This window comes from Medicago truncatula, chromosome 4, assembly GCF_003473485.1.
Source record: "Medicago truncatula cultivar Jemalong A17 chromosome 4, MtrunA17r5.0-ANR, whole genome shotgun sequence".
NCBI lineage: Eukaryota > Viridiplantae > Streptophyta > Magnoliopsida > Fabales > Fabaceae > Medicago > Medicago truncatula.
Genome location: NC_053045.1, coordinates 28032924 through 28058749, shown reverse-complemented (window position 1 = coordinate 28058749; position 25826 = coordinate 28032924). Strand labels below are relative to the sequence as shown.

At 31.4% G+C, this 25826-nt stretch overlaps 1 protein-coding gene and 2 long non-coding RNA genes across 3 annotated transcripts; 1 reads left to right on the top strand and 2 right to left on the bottom strand.

Moving 5' to 3' along the window:
- Positions 1-5786: 5786 nt before the first annotated feature.
- Positions 5787-8849, bottom strand: LOC11446253 (putative low molecular weight protein-tyrosine-phosphatase slr0328). Its single transcript, XM_003606184.4, has 5 exons — positions 8410-8849; positions 7978-8113; positions 7795-7862; positions 7186-7272; positions 5787-6240 (listed from the first exon to the last, which is right to left on the bottom strand). Exons 1-5 carry the CDS (start codon positions 8770-8772, stop codon positions 6160-6162), a joined length of 735 nt encoding a protein of 244 aa, XP_003606232.2. The 5' UTR covers positions 8773-8849; the 3' UTR covers positions 5787-6159.
- A 2101-nt stretch (positions 8850-10950) lies between these two features.
- LOC120580249 (uncharacterized) lies at positions 10951-13834 on the bottom strand. The gene is made up of 3 exons (XR_005645952.1): positions 13660-13834; positions 13393-13481; positions 10951-11036 (listed from the first exon to the last, which is right to left on the bottom strand). It is a non-coding gene; the product is annotated as an uncharacterized lncRNA (long non-coding RNA).
- On the top strand, positions 12762-13157 carry LOC120580250 (uncharacterized). The gene is made up of 3 exons (XR_005645953.1): positions 12762-12875; positions 12965-13021; positions 13109-13157. It is a non-coding gene; the product is annotated as an uncharacterized lncRNA (long non-coding RNA).
- Positions 13835-25826: the final 11992 nt, after the last annotated feature.

Here is a 25826-nt window from a genome sequence, read left to right as displayed (position 1 = left end):
GTTTATTTCTTCAGTTATGAATCTTAATGGAAGATGTTTCAGACCTTTTCTTTTTGGTGAAAAGACGGAGGTAGTAAGTTTTAAAGGAGTATTAGGAATCTATTAATTATTTTCAATCATAGTAACAGTTTCCTTTTCTTTTATGCTCAATCTAATGATTCTGGTTAATTTACACTTGCTGGAATTTAGTCGATGGCAGTGACCATGAACAAATTTAGGTTTGTTGATGGTAGCATTCTATGAGCAGAACCTGGTGGCTTTTGATTGTTTTAGCCTTAAGGCAAGGATATGATTATTGTGTTTAGAATCAACAATGGAAAATTGCGTTCAAAGCCACATTATTAATTATTAGAAATTTTTAAGATCATTCACACTAGCCTTTCAGCAAAATACAACCTTCTATTATTTTGTTTTGGCTACAGTTAACACTTGAACTATTTCTATGTTATCAACCTTTAGTATGGCCTTTACCTGACTCACATGCCTTTATTTCAGATCAATATCAAAATATCGTTCATTTTCTATCCTTAGTCTTCATGCTTCCTTCTACCATACAAACTTGATTTGTTTAAGGTAAAAATGGCTTTTAATGCAGATATGATAAATGGAGAGAGCCTCTATGCTTCATACTAAACATTATTTTTTCTAGATTCTGAATGATTTACTGTTATATTATTATTATTGGTTATTCTTTTAGATCCTTATCGATCTACTGTTATCCTCAGTTATTTGCATCAAGTATGTAGTGTAGGATGCAAACCACTCGACGGTCGATCATTTTCAAGGTCATACTTGAAAAGCATTTCAAAATGAAAGGCGTTATCAAATTATGACAACTTACATTGATTGAATTCTTTGTCCATACTTGAATGATGATCACTCTATATAAATTATGCTGCGAATTTATTTACCTCGGGCTAGGTAACCAAGAAGCTACAGTCCAAACTTGTAAGGAATAACAGTATAACATGATGAAGAGAGTGTATCCTCATGTTCGACCACAGCTGCGTCTTTGTTTCACCAAGAACAAAGCAACTCCTACAAAAAACAAAACACCAAATACACCAGCTACCCAAATAGTGTTAACTTTCTTACTCTTGTGACCATGTGAGCATAATAGAATTTTTTTTTTTTTATCAGATGAATTAGCATACACTGACATCATCACTCATAAACCAAACCTCCTTTGATCAATTTTGGAGGAATTGGAACAGAAAAAAGGTAGTGTGATAGTTAACGGAATTAGACAACGACACAGAGAGGCTTTTGGGGATGTTCTCAGTTAAGAGATTGTTGGAAAGATCAAGAAGGTTGAGTAACTCTAAAGAAGAATGAACCAGCTTGTTCCCTTGTAACACAAGCAAATTAAGTTTTCTAAGGTTACCAATTTATGAAGGGATTGGACCATAGAGAAATTTATAACTGAAATCAATTTCGACAAGGCTAATAGCTCAAGAGATTGTCGGAGTTATATGTCTTGAAATTTTGCTCACTTGAAGTTAAAGTTGAAAAAGTTTCTAGAAATCTCAAGAATTGGACTGGTCAAACTGTTACTATGATTGAAATGTGGTAAACTTAAGAGTCACTTTGGAACCAAACCTTCTAAACGGTTGTTACTGATACGAAACATGTAAAACATGAAACATAGGAAGGCTGCAAACAGAAGAAAGGATAGTTCACTGACATATACAAATCGACAAGCTTGGTGAGATTTTGAAGCTCCTCACGGATGTTACCGACATGGCTGTTATAGCAATGTTCAAGCTGTTGCAAGTTTTTCAACAATCCAAGCTCTGAAGGAATTTGACTTGCGAGGAAATTCCCACTTAGCTCAAGATCAATGAGGGTTGTTATGTTTGATATGGATGGTGGGATTTAAAACAAGCAACATGTTGACAAAACCACAGACTGGAGATGTGAGTCAACAGATTGGACAAAATGTAGATCATTCTTCTGATGTGCATGTCAACAGATTCAATTAATCTTAACTATGCTATAATATGCCGAGTCCCTACTCAATGAGGAAACAATCCATGAAAGCCACTAATCATTATAGCTTAATACCAGGATTGTAACTTCTGGCTATTAAAAGGGGATTAGGAATCTGTTATTCAGCAAAAATGTCATCCAGCAACGATTAATACACTGCAAGTAAAGGTTGAATAGTTCAACTGGTTTGAGCTAGAGCTAAGTGAAAAGAATTTAAAGTTCTTAGGTTCAAACCCGAGCAAAGAGTAAAATATTAATCTAACAAATAAGTACTAATATTTGCCATTAAAAAAATTATTTATATGAGATTGATACATATTACATCTAGACTCCAAAACATAGTTTATGTATTATCCATATAAATGCCTAACAAATATACTCCCTCTCGCTCTGTCCCTATATGTAAACACTCATTTGACTGTCCTCGTGAGCTTAGCTCAGTTGCAAGGTCCGGGGTTCAAACCCCAGCCACCACAAAAAAAAAAACACATTTGACTAAAAATTTGTTATTAAATATAAACCTCTTTTCAAATTACTAGATTCATTTATTATTTTTTTCATAAACATACTTTTAATTAATGCTACTAACTTGTCTTGAAATATGTAAACTCAAATTTAATACATACAAACAAAGGAAAATTTGGTAATATTAACATACAAAATAGACATTAATTGCACTAACTACCTTTCTTAAAAAATGTGAAAAAAAGTAAAAGGTGCTGCCATAATATGTTTTGATATGGATGGAAAAGAAGGAAGGTAATCTCAAAAAAGTTTGTTTTCCATTATTTTTGTGCGGACTTTAATCCCTAACTCGTTATAACAGAACTTATTTGTGAGTCCCTCGTGAGCTTAGCTCCGGGTTCGAACCTCGGTAATCTTCAAAACTGATGTGGACGTTCATATCTTGGGTACCTATTTTTGGAAAAGCATTCAGGAACGTCTTTTTGGTGTTGTATCTACTAGACAGAGTGGAAAATTTCTGGTAATGATGTTTTGGATCATGAAGGAATATGGAATTCAAGAGTCTTGGACTAAATTGTTCACTCTTTCTAACATGCAAGATCATGGTAAATCATATATGTTGATCAAGGTTTTATATACATTTGAGGATGACAAAGTACTGTTGCAGTGTATTGGAAATGGCAAATGGAATTTGGTTGTTTACGATTCCAAGAATGGAACTTTTAAGTTTACTAAGTTTGAATACAGAAACCAGAAGTATGTGTTGAGAGTTTGATATCACCTTGTCTTCAATGCGAGGATGCACCACTTTGTCACTTCGGAATGAGATTTAACTGCAACCGATATTTTAATTTATGGTTATGTTTTTTATTTTGTTCTTGCTTTGATTAGTGGTGACTTCATGGATTATTGTTGATTAACTGTCGTTAATTTGAAGTTTGAGCAATTGGTGTTATTTTCATTCACATTATATGTGGATGTTTGAAGAGTTGTTTGGTCCCTCATCTTGTATTTCATTTTCATACTTTGTGTGGCCTTTCCTCTTTCAAATGCATATTCCCTAAAATGTACTGAATGTACTCGATTTTTTGTTCCATTGTACTTATTTTTTGTAATCCGGTATAGTTATGTTACACCAAATGTATTTACATATATCTTAATGGAAGATGTTTCGGACCTTTTCTTTCTTCCTCATTCTAATGATTCCGATTTTGTTACACTTGCCAGAATTGAGTTAAGTCGATGGCAGTGACCATGAACAAATTTAGGTTTGTTGATGGTACCATTCTATGAGCAGAACCTGGTGACTTTCAATTGTTTTAGCCTTAAGGCAAGGATGTGATTATTATGTTTCAAATCAACAATAGGAAAAATGTGTTCACAGCCACATCTCAAAATTGATATCTGCACATTATTATTAGAATTTTTTTAGATCAATACAAGGTGAACTATTTTCCATTGGCTGCTATCTTCTATGGCTGCTACTTTTCCATCTCAAAATGTGTTCAATATAATGTTGTCAAATAGCAGCTACAGTGTATAAATTTTTTAACAAACCATCATTGTTAACATTCCAGTTTACTTAAAGGTGTTAGATAATAAGTATTTCGAGAGGGTGTTAAATAAGAAGTTATTGAGTGTTTAGATATTTGGGATTACCGGTAGGTGCAAATTCTAGAAGGTTAGATACTTGGAAACCGTTGTTGGATCAATTAAGGAGTAGATTAAATTCTCTGAGTACCAAGTATATGTGAGTCTTGGAGGTAGAATTGTGCTTCTTAATTCAGTTATAAAGATGGTTATCTATATACAAAGAAAATTCCTTTGAGAAGGGGTGAGGGTGGGAAAGAAGATTAATTGGGTGAGTTGGAGGAGGATTTGTCAACCAGGGACCAAGAGTGGTCTTAGATGTCAAAGACGTTAAATTGATTAATTTAAGTTTTCTTATTAAATGGAGATGGCGGTTGATCCAAATGGACAATTCTCTTTGAAAACGGGTTCTTGAAGACAAGTATGACATTCATATTGTGTGATATGGCATTTTTAGAAAGATTTGCAAAGGTTTTTGAAGACAAGTATGGCATCCATATTGTGTTATTGTTTTCAATTTGGCGAATTTGGAGGGAGCGATTGAATTTTCAAAGTGTTATCTTGACAATAGAGTTTAAGCAAAGGAAATATTGCATCATGTTTATTCTATGAGCTGGCACCAAGGGATTCTTTTTTTTTTTTTGAAGGAAGGAGGAAAGGGATTCTTATTATTTGCTACCAAAAACCTTAAAGATTTATAGATTTTATGGGTTGGCATAGGTACTAAACTGGGTGCTCAATTGTGCGTAGGGTGTTAATGTTTTTTTTTGTACTTGTGTGCTACTGCTGTTCCTTTGGTATGTCTAGTCATAATATATGCTGATTCAAAAAAGAAAAAAAAAATATTGGGTCTTTTGTTATAATTGGGTTAATGGTAGTTTAATTTATTTATATTTCACTATATATTAGTAATATTTATATTCTTAAATTTTGGTCAACTTTGTTGTTTTGTTCTCTCTTCTAAATATATAATGATTCTCTATATTGTTAACAAAAGTTTCTCTCATCCACAGACCAATGAATTCAGATATACTTCTGCGCAGTAAGTTCTAATCAAACTTCTATTTTATATCTTTTTTTTAATTGAACGAATGGAATCTTCAAGAACTTTACTACCTTTTTTTTTTCTTCAAATGGTGACTGCGTGCTCATTCGTCCATCTGAACTAATCCGTCACTATCTGTGGTTAAGTTGAGTAGAGCATATAAAGATGGTTTTCTTCATCAAAATGGAAGTTTATTTCCTCGTGCATTGCCATTTTGTGTTAACAAACGTAGGATTGGGGCAAGAGAAACTAACCTGCCTCAGCTTCAAATTTCCTTTTCAACGATTTTTAGATATTCAGTTCTTGTGAATGAAAATAAGAATTACTTATTAAAGTACTTTTTCCAACAAAAAAGAGATTGTGATCAAAGTAATTTATGACCTTTGGTAAAATATATGTTTGTGAAGCTTTATCTCCCTTTATGAAAAGGTTCAACTTAGTGTCTCTTTTGAATGGGAAATTGAAGGGCGCGACCCTAAAGTTGAACGTAGCCATATCTTACTACTTGGAATTGAAAATATTTAACCTATAACTTGGATACATGTATGTGGTTATTCGTCTAATATATGGTCTATTGTAACACAACTGTTGAAGCAATTGTAAGTTTGCAATTCACATTGACATATTATTAGTTACAATAAAAAAGTCCCTTAATTCTTTTCCATTTATTTAAAACTCTCATACACTACCCTGAACATGTTAAATATTCCCAATTTACCAGTCAAAATATAACTTGATAATTGGAAGGAGAGGGTCCAATTTGATTGGGCACAATGCAGTACCTTGTAATCAATGTGCATGTCAACAGATTCAAAATATTCTTAACTATGCTATATAACTATAATCTGCTGAGTCTCAATATTCAATGGGTAACACAACAATGAATAAAAGAGAAGAAAAAAAATTGTGCATTTGTGACTTAAATTCTTGGATAGGCATGGTCTAAACTTCCTAATATATAGAAGCCATGGATTTCGGACAATGAAACAACAAGGTACTCTAACATCCATGAAAACCGCCAACCTCTACAGCTTAATCCCAAGATTGGATCTTCCGGCTATTAAAAGGTGTTAGGATTCTTGTATATGTTTATTTTCTGCCAAAATGCTATCCAGCAATGATTCACAAGCATCTTCAAGCATATCTAACACCTGCAAGTGCAACATGATGATCATACGCAGATAATCAACAGAGAGTAAAGAATGATGTGCAGCAAGATAGTGTTTTCAAATGATAATATGTGGATTTTATGCAAAATCACGATTTGAGACCTGATGTACATTATGACATCAATTATTATTTTTGCTTGAGACTGATACATACTGTTTATAAACTATTTCTGGACTCCAAAATGTAGTTTTTCGATTCTATGTGAAGTATGCTGTTTGTGTGCACCCGAGAAATGCAAAAGCAAAATTTCCAATTTAAAATGTATTTAGAAGCAGAGATTTCTTTGCAAGACTTTTGCACATAAGTTCAAGTACCAAGTATGTGCACTGGAATTGCTAGTGCAAGGAACACTTTTTTTTATTGGGTAAATCCATGTGGATCCCACTACTTTATGAAGAATGCATTTTCAAAGTGTAGGACCTACATGGATTTCACATAATAAGAGGGTGAGTGTTGAAAAGAGTGTTCCTAGCATTCCTCGCATTGGAATATATGCAATCCAATGACAAAAATATTATCATCAAAGACACCAACTATGATTAGTTGATTTCAGTCAGACAATCTTCTACTATTAATTGCATGAATAAACTATTCACAATATAATTCCAACACTGAACTATTTCACTAGACATTCGAGATTTGAAAGACCAACACAGGCACCAGACACAGCACTCACACATCAACACTGGTAATAATTTGAAAAAAAAATATAATTGAATGTAACCGCGTGTGTTAGTGTCGTGTTGGAGGCTGGACATGCCTTTCATGAGAAGTGGTAGTGCTATATATGAGTGATTCAATTAAACTCATCAAACAAAATAGCAACATATTCAAGACTATCTTTGCACTGGTAAATGATATTCAACGTCTCCATACAAAAAATGAAACAAGAGTGAACTAATAATAACCTATCATGAACAGCATACCTTCTCAAAACCTTGAGGTCCACCATAGTAAGGATCCGGGACTTCAGTTTCATCATGCTTCTTACAATATGAGCACATCAACTTAACCTGCATCATCCCAAACTCCCTATCATGCTTGAAAAACATATTCAAAACAAATGCAACAAAGGTTTTACTCACAAATATAAAGCGGTTCAAGTCCTTAATTTAAGTTGTCTGACAAAAACTTGCTTTGAGCCAGCCAGAAAAAAATTACTTATTTTTTGCTAGAATTTATAAAACTTTCATTTGTTGTCAAATAGCTAGCTGCATTACAGTTACAATTTTAGCATGTGTTTGGAAGCTTATAATATCACGGTGAATAGTCACGTTGGATAAGAAGCTACAACTAGCAGCTTTTCTAAATCACGGTGGAAATAGATCAAAACGTGCAGTAGCGGTAGGTCACTGGATAAACAAACAAGCACTTAACAAACCATAGTTGTTCCACAATACATGATTTAGTAGAAAGTATTGTCAAATAGTCGCTACAACATTATAGCGTACCGGAATTTGAACAAAAAGTTATTTTCTGCGATTGACAACACTGCCTTCGATAAAGGGGTTGAATTCTTGTTTGAACTTACTCACCTTTTTATGTGCATCTTCGGGTAAAGGATCTCTAAACTTCCATCTACTAAAAGCTTCCATTATATCCTCTAAATCAAAAACAACAAGGTCCATTACAATTTACTAAAAAAAGAAATTGAAATAACAATAAACATAAACTACCCAATATCAACCCGATTCAGATTGTAACATCTCATACAATACCTCTATTTTGCTTGTCCATAGCAAGAATAAGATCAAACTCAACAAAATCAGAAGGCTTGATTGGCCTTGAAATTGAAGTGATCTGAATCCCACGTCTTTTAGAAGCTGCCTTCATTCTAGAATCAGCTTCATTACCCTTCACAGAGAAAAAAAAAAACTTTTTAAACAATCTTCAAAAACACATCATAAAAAAAAAACCAAAAAATATAATATTTTCACATAAAATAAAAATCACATTTTTATTTCATATAAAAAACGTTTAAAGATATACCCACTTCATGATAATTGAATGTACCAACCAATATAATCAAATTTGAACTTTAAAAAAATAAACTTTTTAAACAATCTAAAAAAACCCAACATAAGAAATCAACTTTTTCTCATAAAAATCACATTTTTATTTGATATAGAGATGTTTAAAGATATACCCACTTCATGATAACCGATTGTACCAGCAGAATCAATTCTGAACTTTGAATCAAAACCCCTTTTCTTAACTAAGTCTGTGAAAACACCTTCAGCAGCTGGGCTTCTACAGATGTTGCCAAGACATACAAAGAGAACGGAGAATGGTTTGTTTGTGTCTTCTGTGACTGTTGATGAAGCCATTGAAGCTTGAATCGGAGAAAAGAGAGTGTTTTTTAAGGAAATGGAAGAAGATTTTGGTGTTAATTTTCTGGTATGTGTGGAAGGAATGAATAATGATGGAACATTTGGGTTTGGAGAGAAGAATTGGGAAGAGTGGCAAAATGGTAAATTAATAAGGTTTGTTCTGTCAGTGTATAGTGTCTTCATTTTCTATTCCTCTGCAACCAATTGAGGAGCTCCACTAGATAACTTTACACTCAATGATAACTCATGCGATTTTATTTGAAGAGTATTGTGAGGATCGAAACATATTCTACACATTAACCTTGATTATTAAATGATTAATTGGATTAACTTCAACCGTATGTCATTTACTAAACTATTCTTATTAACTATAGTTAGTAGAGTAGTTATGGTGACTAAAATACAATAGATAATCCTTTCAAAAAAATACAATAGATAATGGTACATTGATAGAAAAAAAAATGTTGCATTAGTATTATCAAAAGAACAAATAATTTGAGACAAATCTTTCAAAAAAAAATCGAGATAATTATCTTTTGATTTTACATTTTCAATTCTCTTACACACTCTTGAAGTTGGTTCACATAAGTGATTGCTTCTTAAAGTATATAAGATTCTTTTTTTCCTTAAACAAAAAAAAAGATTTTTTTTGTCTATACATATTTTTTTTTTGACAGAATTGTCTATACATATTTAATTAGATTAAATCATTGATTTGGTCCCTAAAATAATATTTTTTTTTATACTTATAAATTGTCTTAGAACATTTAACTTAACAATTTATAAAACATAGAGACATCTTCAATTCCATTATATTTTGTGTAACTAAAAATAAGCACCTTGAATTAATATACTTATATATATATATATATATATATATATATATATATATATATAAAATTTTTAAAAGATGGTATATATATTTAAATAAATATTCTCAAATATTTAGCTTCAACTATAAAAAAGAAAAAAGAAAAAGAAACAAGTGCACAAAAAATATAATGGAATTGACAAGAAGTGCAAAGAATGTGGACTCAAGATATTTAAATTTAAAAACAAAGAGTAAATTTTAATTTAAAAATACAATGGAATTGACAAAATATATAATGGAATTGACAAAGTTTGTAAAGTAAAGAAAGAATGTGGTCTTGTACCCAAAAAAAAAAAGATGTGGTCTAAGATTTTAATTTATTTACCACACTGCCCCGTTAGCTAACATCCCTGTATTCTTTCTTTCGATAACTGCACTACTTTTTCCTCGAAAAAAAACACTACTCTTTCACTTTACAAACTTCAAAATTTCACATCATCTAGTCAAATCTCAACCATAGAAACTAGCATGTCATCGATCTAACTTTACTTATCTAATTAAATATCAACCAAAATAAATATACCTCATCAATTTGCTAAGCTCTCAAATAAGAAAAGAAACACATCCATCCATATATGTATATAGCCTATGAACAGTAAAATAATTAAGAACTTTTCAGTAAAAAGTGAAAAATACAGTGTCATCTTTCTCCCCCTATAAACATTCACTCTTTCCACAAAAGAGGTCCTCCGATCCCAATTCTGACGAAGGGAATCAGAAAAAGCATAAGTTTCTCGATGGCACACGGTTTGTTAATGACGGTCAACAATTGTTGGACGAAGCAGAGGAGGAGCATAATGCTCGGATCCAGATTCAGGAAGAAGCTCTGATTCAGGAAGAAGCCCCAATTCAAGAAGAAGCTTTGATTCCGGAAGAAGCTCCGATTCACACTTTTTTTGCTGTGAGTTGCACTAGCATTGATAATATCTTCCATTTATAATGTTTTACCTTTCAACTTCGTACAAAAGCGTGTAAGTGTTTCAATCAATACTTCCGTTTTGAGTATATTTATGTACGTAGATAAGTTTATTTTCTTTAATCTCCTTCTCTACTCTGAGTACTCTGAGTTTGCATGAATTTGTGCATGTGTTGTATTGTCAGATAACAATCCAACAATCAACCAAATTAAAGAAATAAAAATGTATAAATTTACTTATGTACAAATAATTAAAAGAAAACACGTAAATGGTAAATAGCCGTCAAAATTTGGAACTTGTTGAAATATGATGAAGAGCATTGCTATTTCACACGACATTTAAAACGCACGACAATACACGACTCACGTGCTCAGTGGAAAAGTCACGCACACTCTCTTATTTTATTTTTTATTCTTATTTATTTTGTATAAAATAAAAAAAGCAACTGAAAATCACTCCCATGTTTGCAGCGCCAAATGCAATTTAACTGCCACTAATTGGTTGATCTCACCACCAAGTCTACAAGCCTTTGTCGTTTCGTCGCCGTTGTTGTCTGCTCTACCATCGCCGATGTTGCATTCACCGCCACGATTCTCGCCGCACAACGATAACTGCATCGCTGCATCTCCCTCCTCAAACATCACCTTACTTTGATTCCCCTGTTTCAACATTCAATTCCACAAGTAAGTAGGAATAATTTGGCTTATTTTTTTTTTTTTTGTCTTCTATTTTATTTAGTTAGATATATAGAAATCATGTTATATCCACTTGTTAATTTAGTTGATTAGTTTAAGTTTGTGTTTTGTAAAATTTTCTGCATTAGTGGAGACGGGATCTACTTCTTCTGTCCAAGAGGAGGTTGATCACCTAAATGAAAATAGTGATTAAAATTTAGAAGCAAATATTGTTCAAGCAAATGAAGAATCTAGGATTGGGATGACATTTAATTATGAAGAAGAAGTTACCAGATATTATAAGAGCTATGCTAGATGTATGGGTTTTGGAACTGTTAAAATCAATTCAAAAAATGCAAAGGATGGAAAAAAAAAATACTTTACTCTAGGATGTACTTGTGCAAGAAGCTATGTGAGTAACACAAAGAACCTTTTGAAACCAAATCCTATCATAAGAGCACAATGTATGGCTAGAGTAAATATGTGTCAGTCTTTAGATGAAAAAATTGCAATTACAAAAGTTGCTCTTGAGCATAGTCATGAATTAAGCCCAACAAAATCTATATATTTTAGATGCAATAAGAATTTGGATCCTCATACAAAAAGGAGGTTGGATATTAATGATCAAGCTGGTATTAATGTAAGCAGAAATTTCCGATATATGGTTGTTGAAGCAAATGGATATGATAATCTTACTTTTGGAGAAAAAGATTGTAGAAATTACATGGACAAAGTAAGACGACTTCGACTTGGGATAGGAGATGTTGAAGCTATTCAAAACTATTTTGTCATAATGCAAATGAAAAATAGTCAATTTTATTATGTGATGGATGTGGATGACAAAAGTCGTTTGCGAAATGTATTCTGGGTAGATGCGAGAAGTAGGGCTACTTATGAGTATTTTGGTGAAATCATAACTTTTGATACCACTTATTTAACAAATAAATATGACATGCCTTTTGCCCCTTTTGTTGGAGTCAATCATCACAGTCAATCAGTTTTGTTAGGTTGTGCCCTATTGTCGAATGAGGATACGAAAACCTTTTCTTGGCTGTTCAATGAGAAAGACTTCGAAATACAATGTGCTTGCTGCTTATTTGAGTTTAAAGGCATTTTATGCAGACACATCCTTTGTGTTCTTCAGCTCACAGGTAAAACTGAGTCAGTGTCGTCTTGTTATATTTTGTCAAGGTGGAGGAATGATATTAAGTGGAGACACACACTTATTAAATGTGGGTTTGATCATTTAGCCGGAAATGTTGAATTGCAACTAGTTGGTAAAGCATGTGATGCCTTTTACGAAGTTGTTTCTATGGGGATACATACTGAAGATGATTTATTGAAAGTGATGAATCGGATCAACGAATTGAAAATTGATTTAAACTGTGAAGGAAGTTCTTCTGTCATTATAGAAGAAGACGGTTTAGTTCAAAATCAGATGGCTAAAATTGTTGATCCTACAGCAACTCGAAGTAAAGGCGTCCTCCCTCAAAAAGGAAGGCTTCTAAAGTTGATCAAATTGTGCAGAAGAAGGTTTTAAGAAAGAAAACACAAAATAGAAACAAAAAGAGTAACAGTTATCTCAGCCAAGAAGAGGTGACCTTGAAAATTTACAAGTTTATTTTCTCTAGTTAAATGTAATAGCATGTATGTCTAATTTTATATTTGTTGTGGCAGGGTCTGTGTCTTTCTAGACTTCAAGAAACTGAAAAAGCTGAGTTTTCTACATCTCAGATCATTGATGGGATTGACACACAATAGAGAATTCAAGCAAATTTAGCTCCCTTCAATCCAAATCAAAAATATTTTGTTGAAGTAAATCAGGTCCAAATAAATAAAAGTACTCTTTACTTTTGGTTGAACATTTATATTCATATTATGGAAGTTTCTGATTCAATATATTTGTTTAACAGGTCCCATATTATTCTGAAAGCATAAATCATAATATTACATGTTCATAACTTTTAAAGGTATTGGTTCCTTTTTTTCTTTCTCCTACTGATATAGTCAAGATTTAATATAAATCACCAATTCTTACATTTATGTGTTTTTTGTAGGCACAACACCATATGATTGATAAACCATCATAATAAGGACATGAATGAAGACCCCAGGAAAATAAGGCATTTCTATTTAAGTGCTTATAGCATATAAGTGCTTTCAATAATTAGAAATTCAGTTTGATATACACACTTGTTTTCTTTTCTTATAACTACTAATTAAAGCTGCAAGCAATGCAGACTTTTCCTTCAAACATTACCAATGCAATGCTGAAAGGCTTAGGAATATGAAAGAAAACGGTCAGAATATGATAGAACAAATTAAGAAAACAAAATCTGACCTTTAACTGGTTAACTGGTTCATGTAAGTTCAGAAACATAGTTTCGATGACATAAAGTCCTCCAATTTTTGAATAAGGTTTGGCCACATCTAAAACCAACAACAAATTCAACACCGTTTAGAATCAAATACAATGCAAAAACTCAAAAAATATATAAAAAATCAAAGAGAGAGAAACTGATGGAGTACTAGGAAGGTAACAAGAAATCAATACTCAAACTTTTGTATGTAGTAATTGAAATAGAATAAAAGTGGAATTTAAGCAAACCTTAAAATTTTTCCTCAATTTCATTCTTGAATTGAGAAAGATGAGTTTGGATTGAGAAAAATTATAACCCTTTTTCTTGATTTCATTTGCTGCGATCCTAAACAGTGTTTGATGGTTTAAAGTTCGGATTGGGAACGTTGAGCACGGTGGTTCTGAGAAAGAGAACACTGTTTTGTTTTCTTAAATTAAAAAGTCAAACAATAATTTTCTTTTTTTTGAAGTAAAAAAAATTAAACATTAATTTGTTGCCATATCATCACTCGTGTGTTTTACACGACTGTTATGTCGTGCACTCCAGCATTTCCCATATGCTGAAACTTACAAAATAAGCATTTCCCATATGATGAAACTTACAAAATATCAGTGACGGATCTAATTTACAACTTTGCACTTTATTTTACGATTGAAGTAGTGTATTTGTAAAATACATACTAATAATATTATATGTACTTTTTTTTCAAATTTAATCTGCACCATTGCACATAAATAGTCATACATAAATTTTATAACTTTTGACTAGTATATAATACTAACTTATAAAGGATTAACTAACACTTCATTTGCTACATGTACGATGAATGACGATATTAGGGATACTAAAGAAATTAGAGAAAAGTGTAAATATGTAATACACTCCCAATATCTATGATATAATAAAGAAAGTGGATTGTTTTGGGTTGATTTTTTTCTCCTTCCATTTATACCATTGAGCAAATTTAAAAAATGCTATTTTGTTGGTGTCATTAAAAAATATAAGAATTTATATTATATTTGTTATATTTTTTTTAATGATATCATATTTGTTGTTATAAAGTGCAAAATATTATATATATAATATTTAAAGTATAAAGTATATAGAGCGGATATCAAAAGATATTAAATTAATTTTAATCAATATTTCATAAAAACTATTATTCATAAGTTATACGCGTTAACGCAATATAAAGAGCGGATAGACGAGGACGGAGTGCCCGTCTACACATTAGTTAATAGATAATGAATGTATAAAAGTGTCAAAGATTATAGAAAAATGAAAGTAAGTAAATAATTAACCTTATTGATATTTTTTGTCTAATTTCAAAGCTGTAACTTATAGTTTATCCATAAAAATATAGAATGTTACAATATTTTTATGTGATAATCTAAAAAAAAAAAGTATTTGATAGATAACAGATACATAATGCATAAATGTAATAGAAGTTAAAATTTATGATCAATTTATATTTCGAACACATATAATATTCATTTTCACATAACATACATGAATAAAATAGTCATATTTAATATATGAATTGTGAGGTGGGGATATATACTTTTACAAGATATTTTGATGGCACATACATGTAGTTAATATTGTTATTTCTGATTGAAATGTATGACTGAAAAAGTCATATTTGATTTTATGAGAATGAAAGAAAATCAATTATTTACGGGTTAAAAGCTAATAAAACTGGTTATTAGATCTACAATTTTTAACTCATGGGTACCCCATTTTTTCTTTCACACATGCTTGTCATACTTGCAAAGAAGAGAATGACGGAGCAAGATTTTATGAGAGAGGCTATGGACCTTCGATTTGTAGAAAATATTGTAGAAGAATATTACTAGAAAGAAGAACAAGGAATTTGGTGAAATGAGGCTTCGTTATTTAAGTTTTTTATATACGGAGGTTTGTGTTTCAACACTTTTTTAGTTTCTGATATGTTTTTTTTCTAGATACGAGGGATTTGAGTTTCAATATCTTGTTAGAAGAAGGATGTTTGTTTTATGTTGCGTTGTGTGAAATGAGGCTGAGTGATGAAGTCAGGTGTTGATTATGATGAAGGAGAGTGTTAATGACGATCATGATTTGGGTTTGAAGCTCAAGAATGTCGAAGATTGTGAATTTTGGGTTCCGAGTTTTAAGGAACACATAAATTTGAGTCTGGGATGAACATGAATGAATTTGTCGATGAAGATGAATGTTGTTTGAAATAAAAATTATATGTCCCAAAATTAAAATTTAATGTCTTTTTTAAATTTCGAAAGTCTTATTTCTGATTTATTAAAATGATTTTTAAATATTTAAAATAAGGTAATTGCCACACGTGTGCTACATGTACATGTGTGCATGATCAACAACTACCACATAAGCGAAAATGCGCCAAATAAGTAAGAAAGTGGGCTCAATGACTTTTTTAAAAGACAAAAATATTTGCAAGGACGTTTTTCAATATATATATATATATTTTTTTTTTTTGCAGGGACCAAACCCCAACCTAGCCATATTTGTGGGGACCAAGACTCCAAAAGCACATTTAGCATATATATATATATATATTAAAAATCTCTAACGATGGCAAGGTAAATGAGCTAAATTGTATATTAAACACAATAAGATAGAGAAATGTAATACAAGGATCTCTTAGAGAAAAAAAAGTTGTAATTTACTCTTAAAACAATGAAAGTAAACACAAACATTTCTTGAGATAGTAATGTCTTAAAAAATGTTATACGTCAGTAGAAAAAACATAAACTCTTGAAAGTATGAGAGTTACCAAACAACATTGTATTAGTCATATAAATTTAAATATTATAAAAATATTGTTCGTGGTGAAAGGAACAAGAACAACATTGTATCATAAACAGACAGGTGGTTGTGGTTACCAAATCAGATTAGAGGCTATACTGTTCGTGGTGTTTATGACATGTTGACATCACACGAACAACCTCATGTTAATCAAAATATGGAGTTAATTTGGCATAAACAGGTTCTTTTAAAAGTTTCTATCATTGCTTGGCGGCTGTTGAGGGATCGTTTACCTACTAAATCCAACTTGGCAGACCGTGGCATTACATCTGTGGACTGTGGAGGCTCGGTTTTGTGTCACGGGATGTGGGCATGTTGAAGATGTGAATCATATGTTTTTGTCTTGTCCATTTTTCGGTGCATTGTGGCCTATGGTGCGGGCATGGCTTGATGCCGAAGGGGTAGATTCTCATGCTATCTCAGATCATTTTGTGCAATTTATTGAATATGTAGGTGGCTTGAAATTCCGTCGATCTTTATTTCATTTGATTTGGCTTCAGTGTGTTTGGGTTTTATTGAAGGAACGGAATGACAGGTTATTTCGGAACTGTCAAAGTTCTATACCACTATTGTTAGATAAAGTAAAATCACATACCTTGTGGTGGTTGAAAGCTAGCCGTTTAGTCTTTAATTTTGGTACACACAATTGGTGGTCGAGCCCGCTTTTATGTATGAGTATCGATTGACTTTGATGTAATTTTGACAGGATCTTGATCTTTTCGTGATTGTTATGGCACGTCTTGTGCTTCAACAATTACGGTGTTCATATTAATATACTCCATTTTTCTTTCTTAAAAATTTTTTTTATAAAAATACGATACAAGCTAGTGACTTGAATTTACCAAAGCAAATTATTGTATATTGCATTCTCAATCCAATAAACTCATTCAAATTGGTATATTACATCAAATAAACACAAATTATGTGTTGCTAAAATTGAGAAGGATGAATACGTGATCTAAGTCAATAGCATGAAACGGGAAAAATATGGTGCAGAGTGGTGATTTCGGACAAAAATTACCCAAAGTAATTTCTCTCCGATGAATAAAGAAGAAGCGAGATTAGAGAGCGGTCGAAATTTCTCTCAATTGATGGAGCATATCAGCTATATATATATATATATATATATATATATATATATATATATATATATATATATATATATATATATAGTGGCGGAGCCACGTTCACCTCAGGGGATGTACATGCACCTCCTCACATTTATAATTTTGCACTACTATGCTATTATATTTTTATGTTGAATCCCCTCAGTTTTCTATTTTGCACCTCCTATGCATCTGACTTTGAAATTTGTTCGTAGATTTAGGCACACATCTTTTTTCTATTGGATTTATTTATGTGCTGGCTTGCCCGAGCCCATTGTAACAGCCCGATTTTTTTTTAGCTAGATTTATTTTAATTACTTTTAATTGTGTTTGTGTGTGATTATTTATGCTTGTGTGTATTAATTGTCGTCGGGTGCATTTACGTGGATTACCGTATTAGAAGGGTATTTTAGTCATTTGACGGGTAAGGGTAAAATGGTAATTTTGGTGAGAATTATTTTAATAGTTAGTGAGAACCTTTATTTTACTAAGTTACTAGTGTAGTGATTAGATTTTACCGTTAGTGACATTTTACCGTTATTAATTAAAATATCGTTTGGAGTGTAGTAATACTTTTGGTTTGAATAGAAATGGGTTAAGCCCACTAGAAACTAAGTTAAGCCCATTAGTAGAGATAACACTAGGGTTGTGTTAGGAGAACCAATACATTCATTTCACAAACATTTCTAGAGAGAGGTAGAGAGAGAAAGAGGTGAAGAGAAGAGAAAAAGGGTTTTGGAGAGAAGAACTTGAAGAATCCAATTGGGTAAGCTTAGGAGCTAAATTGAAGCAAGAGTTTGGGTTAATCTTCTTCTAAGGTAAGGGGGTTAGTTATTATCATAATCATGTACAATTTTTGCATTTTCTCATGTTGTATGAAAATGGGTTGATGAACAATTGTGGCTAAATTCGTGCTCTTGTTGTAATGTTATTTTCTTGTGCATGAATTGATGATTATGGTATGTTTCTGGGTGAAATTACATGTTTCAAAGTATGTATAAATGTTAAGTTATGAAATTATACTTAATTGATGAAATTTGATATGTTTTGGTTGAAATGAGATGTAAATCATATGTAATCGATGTTGTTGTTGCTGAGATATGTTGTTGAGTATGATTTGAGGCTTGGGTGTTCATATACCATAATTGTTGATGAGAAATAAGATGTTATTGGTGGTTTTGTGAAATTGGTGAAGTTGAGTTAAGTGTTCATGTGAAGGACCAAATTGAACTTTGATATTTATGGTTGTTGACTGAAATTTTGTTATTGTTGGATGGATTGAACCTAGGAGAATTTTTGTTTTCATGTTGTGGTTATGTTAGTTGAGTTGTTTGGGAGAAAACGGGTTTTTCGTGTGAAATGTCGATGTTTATGCGTTTTCGCCAATAAGTGATTATGTGAGGTTTTGGAAAATGACTTTTGGGATGGTTGAAACATGAAATTTTTGTAAATTATGATAGTGCCAAGTGTTAGGAGCATGTAGGCGAAAACGGCATCGAAAACGGATTAACGGTTTGATTTTTATGCGCGAAAACGTAGAAGTTGAATTTTGCATAGTCTGCTACTGTCAAAATCATGAAGCGATCTTACAAATCGTGAGGTGATTTTGACAGAAACAATAAATTTTCTGCATAGCCTGATGTTGTCGAATCATGAAGCGATTTCGCAAATCATGAGGCGATTTTGACAGCAACATCAAATTTTTCTACTCAGTCTGATGCTGTCAAAATCACGAAGCGATCTTATGAGTCATGAAGCGATTTTGGCAGCCTAGAAACCTTAAAAATGCAATTTTCTTTGATCCAATTACTTCCAAACTTCTTCCTAAGTGTAGGGACTTTATCATAATTATCTAGGGATGTTTTTATGGAAGAAATAGCTTTGTATTAAGGGCTTAGTGAGTCCTTGTGTTTTCTTCACTTTAATGAGACAATTATGATATGATCTTTGCAAAACTTGAATTTAAGTGAGTTGGCCTATGAAACGTTGATGTATACACTACTGCACTCATATGTGATTTGTGTATATACATGGTTGAGGTCCTAGAGTTTATTTATTTGGTTTTAGTTCATTTGTTCTAATCATGTAAAAGGTGATATTTCGGGTGGGAATGTGAAAAGTTGTGAAATGGGGTTTTCATACGAACTTAAGTTGTTCTTGGATTAATGTTTAATGGTCCGGAGGCAACTTAAATTCATGAATACATGATTGGTTAAGGTTGTTTGAGAACTCTCAACTTGTCTATGTTGTTTCGTCTTGGGAATTGCCAATGTTGGTCGTTTGCCACTTGACACGATCTTTGGTCAAAAACATTTCTTGAACTAACTGTCTTATGAATTGTGGTGACTATTCTTATATGGCTAAGTGAAGTTATATGAATGAATGATTGTATTGGATATGATATTTGTCATGAGATGTTGTATGTTCTCTTACTTGGAATATGAGAATTGTTTGGAATGGTGAAACTATATCATATAGTTGATGTTGAATGACATTGTTGATTATTGATAATCATGTTGATGTGTGATGGTGAATACTATGATTTATTTGTGTGGGCATGTTTGCTTGATAATGCAATGTTGTGGAGATAATCAATATAATTGGGTGTTGTCCTATATATTGAGGTTGAGATTGTGAATTGTTGTCGCATTATCGAGTCCTTATACATGTCCATGCATCATAGTCGTTGTTGCTGTAAAAGGGATGACTCTTTTACTTCGAGATTATTGTAAGGCAGGTGTGAGCCCTTACATACGATGTGCAAGTGGCATCGGAAGGTGACGACCTTGTTGAGATTTGGTACCACATGCATTTATGTGTCAATAAGTGCATATCATAACATGAGTCTTATGTGAAATATGTGATTGGTGATGAAATGAGATGAATGATTATTGATGATATTGGTGATTGGTGATTGTGAATGAATATTTGTGAATTGATATTTGTTCCTGATACATGTGATTGGTGATTGTTCATGAAATATGATAATGATTGTTCATGGCTTATGATTTGCGATTGTTCATGAAGTATATGATTGGTGATTGTGTATGAATATTTGTGAATTGATATTTGTTCCTGATACATGTAATTGGTGATTTTTCATGAAATGTGATTAGTGATTATTCATGATACAAGTAATTGGTGATTGTTCATGAAATGTGATTAATGATTATTCATGATAAATGTGATTGGTGATTGTGAATGAATAATTGTAAATTGATAATTGTTCATATGATTGATGAATATTGATGTGAGATATTGGGGTGTGATGTGAGTATTAATGTGTAATTATTATTGATCAAGTGCATGATGTTTAAATTGAAATATCTATGTTGACTGTTATTTGGATTATGATAATGTAATACTTACCCCCAGTGGATCTGTTATGGACCGCCTGCCTATCTGTATGGATGAGTAGACGTTGTGCAGGTTTAGTTGCTTGGTGAGTTCTTGTGCTTGGTGGATATCTGGAGCTTTCTCCGATATCGGTGTTTAGATGTTTAGTCGGCTCTGATCTAGGCTTAGTTGTGTCAGTCTAGATTATCTTTTACTTTGGTTTTTGTTATGTTTGGAGATTACCCGTCTGTTGGGATTTTTGAGATGCATCTATGTTGATGTAATTTATTTATTCATAACATGTATAATTGAATTTACTCTGGTTTATATTCCGCTGCGACTGTTGAGGTTTATATACATGTTTATTAATTGGGTTTTGAATTTTGAATGTGGCGTAGCCTCTATTTCTTGAATAAATGTATTATTCGCATGTTTAATTGCTTTAATAGAAGTAGGGTGTTACACCCATCATTAGTTATTACCGATGCAATTCAGCTTTTTTTGTTGACTATATTTACCTTCTTCTTCTTATTATATTATTTACTAAAATACCAAGAATGAATCTCCGGCTATCGAATTTAACAAGATATACCACTAAGTCCATACGAATCATATTGGTTGATGCGCGCAGGTGTTATTTATAACTCATATTTCATAAAAAAATCTTATACCAATCTCATTTTTATTACCTTGTTAAAAAACTTTTTCTTTTCTAAAGTATTGATGATATTACTTCTCTATATTATTGGTGATTGATGATATTACTTTTCTAATGTCAAATGGTAAATATTAGAATTTACGGGTAGTGTAAGAAATTTACAAAATTTAAATGTTAATATAACAACTTTTGAAGTTAGCCATGATCATTTTTATATCATGAAGATTGTGAAGACTATGTTGCGTAATCAAATGGAGGCAATGGGATGTATTACACCACCAAAAAAAAATATGGAGGCAAACCGATTATTATCTCATGACTGAGAGATGTGTTTGATAACATGAATATAATAGGTTGATAAACCGCATTTTGGACCCAAAAAAAATTGATAAACCACATAATGAAAAATTGTATAATATGTTTTTAATTTTGATTACAATTTTTTTTTAGAAGGATTACAATTTTAAATCAGTTGGTAGAGACAATGCATAATATATGCAAAGTTCGGGGTTCAAACTCCGACCACCACAAAAAAAAAACATTTAGATTCGTCGCTTGAACCCCCTAGTCCAGGGTCCTGGCAACACCACTCTCTCTCTCTCTCTCTATATATATATATATATATATATATATATATATATATATATATATATATATATATATATATATATATATAAGAAAATAAATAGAAGATAAATTATCAAATTAACCAAATTTAATTAACTGACGCATAAGCAAAATTATAGACAAGTTTGAGAAAATAACTAAACTTTATATTTTCTTCTGTCAAAAAACTAAATATATTTTTATTCCTCAAAATCTCCATCTTATTTGAATTTTTTTGTTGTTGCAACAAATCATATTTTTACCCTATCTTCCTCTTCCATACTCTCTCATCTCCCCCTGCATTTTCTCTTTTACTCTTGCATTAATTTTTTTTTCACTGTTTATATTTTTTCTTTAGAACAATGTCACTAACACCCACTTTAATACACTTTTTATAACATTCTCTCAATCCGCTTGAGGTGGCCTCGCGGCGTTGAGTTGGGTCTTTGAAATGCGTTTCTCTTGAATATTTTAGATTTTTAGTTTGTTTTTTCTATTGTTAATTTTAGTGGGTTAGTTTAGTTTTAAAATAAATTATAACATTCACTTTCTTATTATTAGATAAAATACACGAGTCTCATAATTTTATGTGTGATTTATTTTCTAAAGTGATGAGACTTATAAAAGAGTAATTTCTAAAAAGAGTGAGATAAAACGAGTGTCGCTAGCATTACTCATTTTCTTGATCTAAAAAAAAAACTAGTTTTTATCACATATTTTATCCTCTATCGTGTTCCCTTTTTTCTCTAACTTAGTTTTTACCTTTTTCTTTGTTTATTTTCCACTAATTTTCACTCTTACATGAAATATACGAGATCATTGTTTATCATTGAGAATATTTATCTTTGATAGTTATAATATTTTTTTATTAAAAATCATACATAAAAAAATGTTTTTCGGTGATAATAAGTTAGATTTAATATGATTTTTTCTATTTTTTTTTGACAAAATGAGAATAATTATAATTTATTATAAAACTATACACGAAATATCTTGAATAAAAATGTTTAATGATTTTTAGTCAAAAAAAAGTTAATGATTTACTAAGTGTTACATGAAAATAATCATTTATATATTAATATATTTCATAGCAAGTTTCTAAAATTTATTATTGAACTTCCCTAATTTTTTATTTATTATTAAGCTATTTATTATATTTTAGGCTTAAATATGTAAATCGTCCCTGTAATTTGGCGTGTTTTTGGTTTTGGTCCCTGTATCTTTTTTTGTTCTAAAACAACCCCTGTAAGTTAATAACTTTTTGATTTTCGTCCCTCCCATCAACTTCCGTTACAAAAACGCACATGTGGCAAATGGATGATGACGTGGCAGTGCCTGACGTGGCAAACTTATTGATGAGTCACACAGTGAGAGGGACCAAAACCAAAAAACGAAATTTGTAGAGGGACCAAAGCCAAAAAAACAAAATTCGTAAAGGGACCAAAACCAAAAAGCGAGAAAAAAATAGCTTTCTTCATCTTCTTCCTTCCACCTCTTTTACATCTTCATCATTGTCTTCATAAATTCATCAAAAAACCCAGGAAAAAATACTCAGAAAAGAGATAAAAAAACTCAAAATCATCATCTCACTCTCAATAGACAACTTCTCACAAACCCAAACAAAATCCCCATTGACAATGGTCAGATTGACATCTCAACACTAAAATCCACAATGTTCATAGTCCCAACTAAACTTTTATTGATAATATCAAAATCAAATTATAACAACAAAATCCTCATTGTGAATGCTCAAATTCCCAATATTGAAAAAATTCACAAAATTCTCAAATTGAAAAACCTAAAGAATGATTTTTTTTTTCATTACCAACTCTCGTCTCATCATTGATCTCGCATCTCTGCTGTTTCTTGGTCACTCCAAATGCTTTCTTCGTCAATTCTTTGAACTCTAATATCATCATTTTTGTTTCGAACATTTGGGTCGTGTTCTTTATTTTCAGTTGATTTGGAAGATTGTTGTGTGAAATTGGATTATAAGAGAAAGGTTCAAGTTTGATATGAATATTCTTTTCATTTGAAGATCTAGAGGGATAATAAATAGAATTGAAAAATATGTTGGAATGTTGAATTGAGATAAGTTTTATTTTAAACGATTTTAAAGTGTGTGAAATTGGATTGCATGTTGAACAGTGGGTATATTGGTTTAATTTGATTTTGTTGTTTGTGAGAAGAAATAAAAGAGAAGTTATCACATGAAAGTATAATTGAATGTGTTGGATTGAGTTTGTTGTTGTTTTGAGTTGATGGATTTTTGGGTTTTGAAGTGATGAATTCTGTGTTTGGTTGATGATGATGATGAAGTTTACGAAGACAATGATAGTAATGAAGAAGAAGATGTGGGAAGAAGATGAAGAAATGTAATTAAATTTGAATTTTTCGTCTTCTCGTTTTTTGGTTTTGGTCCCTCTACAAATTTCGTTTTTTGGTTTTGGTTCTGGAAATAGTCAAGTTCATCTACAAATTTCGTTTTTTGGTTTTGGTCCCTTTACGAATTTTGTTTTTTTGGCTTTAGTCCTTCTACAAATTTCGTTTTTTGATTTTGGTCCCTCTCACTGTGTGACTCATCAATAAGTTTGCCACGTCAGGCACTAGCACGTCATGGTCCGTTTGCCACATGTGCGTTTTTGTAACGGAAGTTGACGGGAGGGACGAAAATCAAAAAGTTATTAACTTATAGGGGTTGTTTTAGAACAAAAAAAGATACAGGGACGAAAACCAAAAACACGCCAAATTACAGGGACGATTTACATATTTAAGCCTATATTTCATGTTAGTATGAGTCGACCTTCAATCTAAAACAACATGTTGCTAGTTTTGAAATAAAAAAGGAACCGAAACTCCGAAATCGCAAAAAAAGCTGAGAAACACTAGTAAAATACCAAAATACCCCTTCTGCAGTTAACTGCCGAGGAATTCATAAAACGACTGCAGTTAACTCCCGAGGAAACTTAGTTAACTGCCGAGGAAACTTCAAACCTTAAATTTTTAATTTTTAATTTTAATTACAGAAACCTTATATTGTCATTATTAATATTTATTGATTCTAATACTATTTAATTCATTGTGATTTTATGAGGAAACATAATCAACACTCTTTTAATGTTTTGGATTACATCAAAGAATTAAACAAGAAGGTTATGATTTTCTTTTTCTTTTTTAAAAAGAAGCAACAATAAAAGCACTTTAATTGTCTCATGAAATCAAAATTTCACTCAAAAAAATAATGCTCGATTTAATCAATCAAGGTTGTATATCTTTGCTGATTTAAATCATTAACTAAAAAACAATTAAATCACATACAAATAAAAACATGAACCATATTTGACCATATTAAAAATTTATTTTAATATTATTTACTAGGAAAATGCTCTTTACCACGAACAGTGCTACAACGAAAAACACTAGCCTTGCCATTTTTTCCGCCAAAAGCATCTTTGATTTTTTTAATATTAAAATGATGTTTATTGTAGTTATACTGTGAATGTTTCGTGAATTTCTTTTCGATCAATGATGTTTATTCTACTTACTAAAGTCATAATTGATTTTTTTTTTGGCAATAATCAAAATTAATTCAGCAATTGAATGACATCAATCAGAATTAATTCTCTTGATTCCATCCATGTCGACGTGCATATATAGAGGAAATAAATGGATTATTAAGAGAAGTTAAAGCCAAGTTATTCTACAAGGATTTCTACGAAAAAGAATGGAAGAAATTTGATAAATCTTGAAGAATCATACGGATAAGCTGGATAACAATATCTCATGAAATAATTTGTCAAAAATAAAATAAAAAAGTATCTCATGAAATAAATTGTTAGCTAAATAATAAGTCAAGAAAATATTAGAGGCTTGCTCAAAAATAAATAAATAT

What these genes read in the sequence shown, in the direction of transcription:
- LOC11446253 (XM_003606184.4), bottom strand. Translation starts at nt 8,772, where the DNA reads ATGAAGACACTATACACTGACAGAACAAACCTTATTAATTTACCATTT. An exon ending in TATGGACAAGCAAAATAGAG is followed by an intron (nt 7,863 to 7,977) that starts GTATTGTATGAG and finishes TTTTTGATTTAG; the next exon opens with AGGATATAATGGAAGCTTTT. An exon ending in CCGAAGATGCACATAAAAAG is followed by an intron (nt 7,273 to 7,794) that starts GTGAGTAAGTTC and finishes GGGATGATGCAG; the next exon opens with GTTAAGTTGATGTGCTCATA.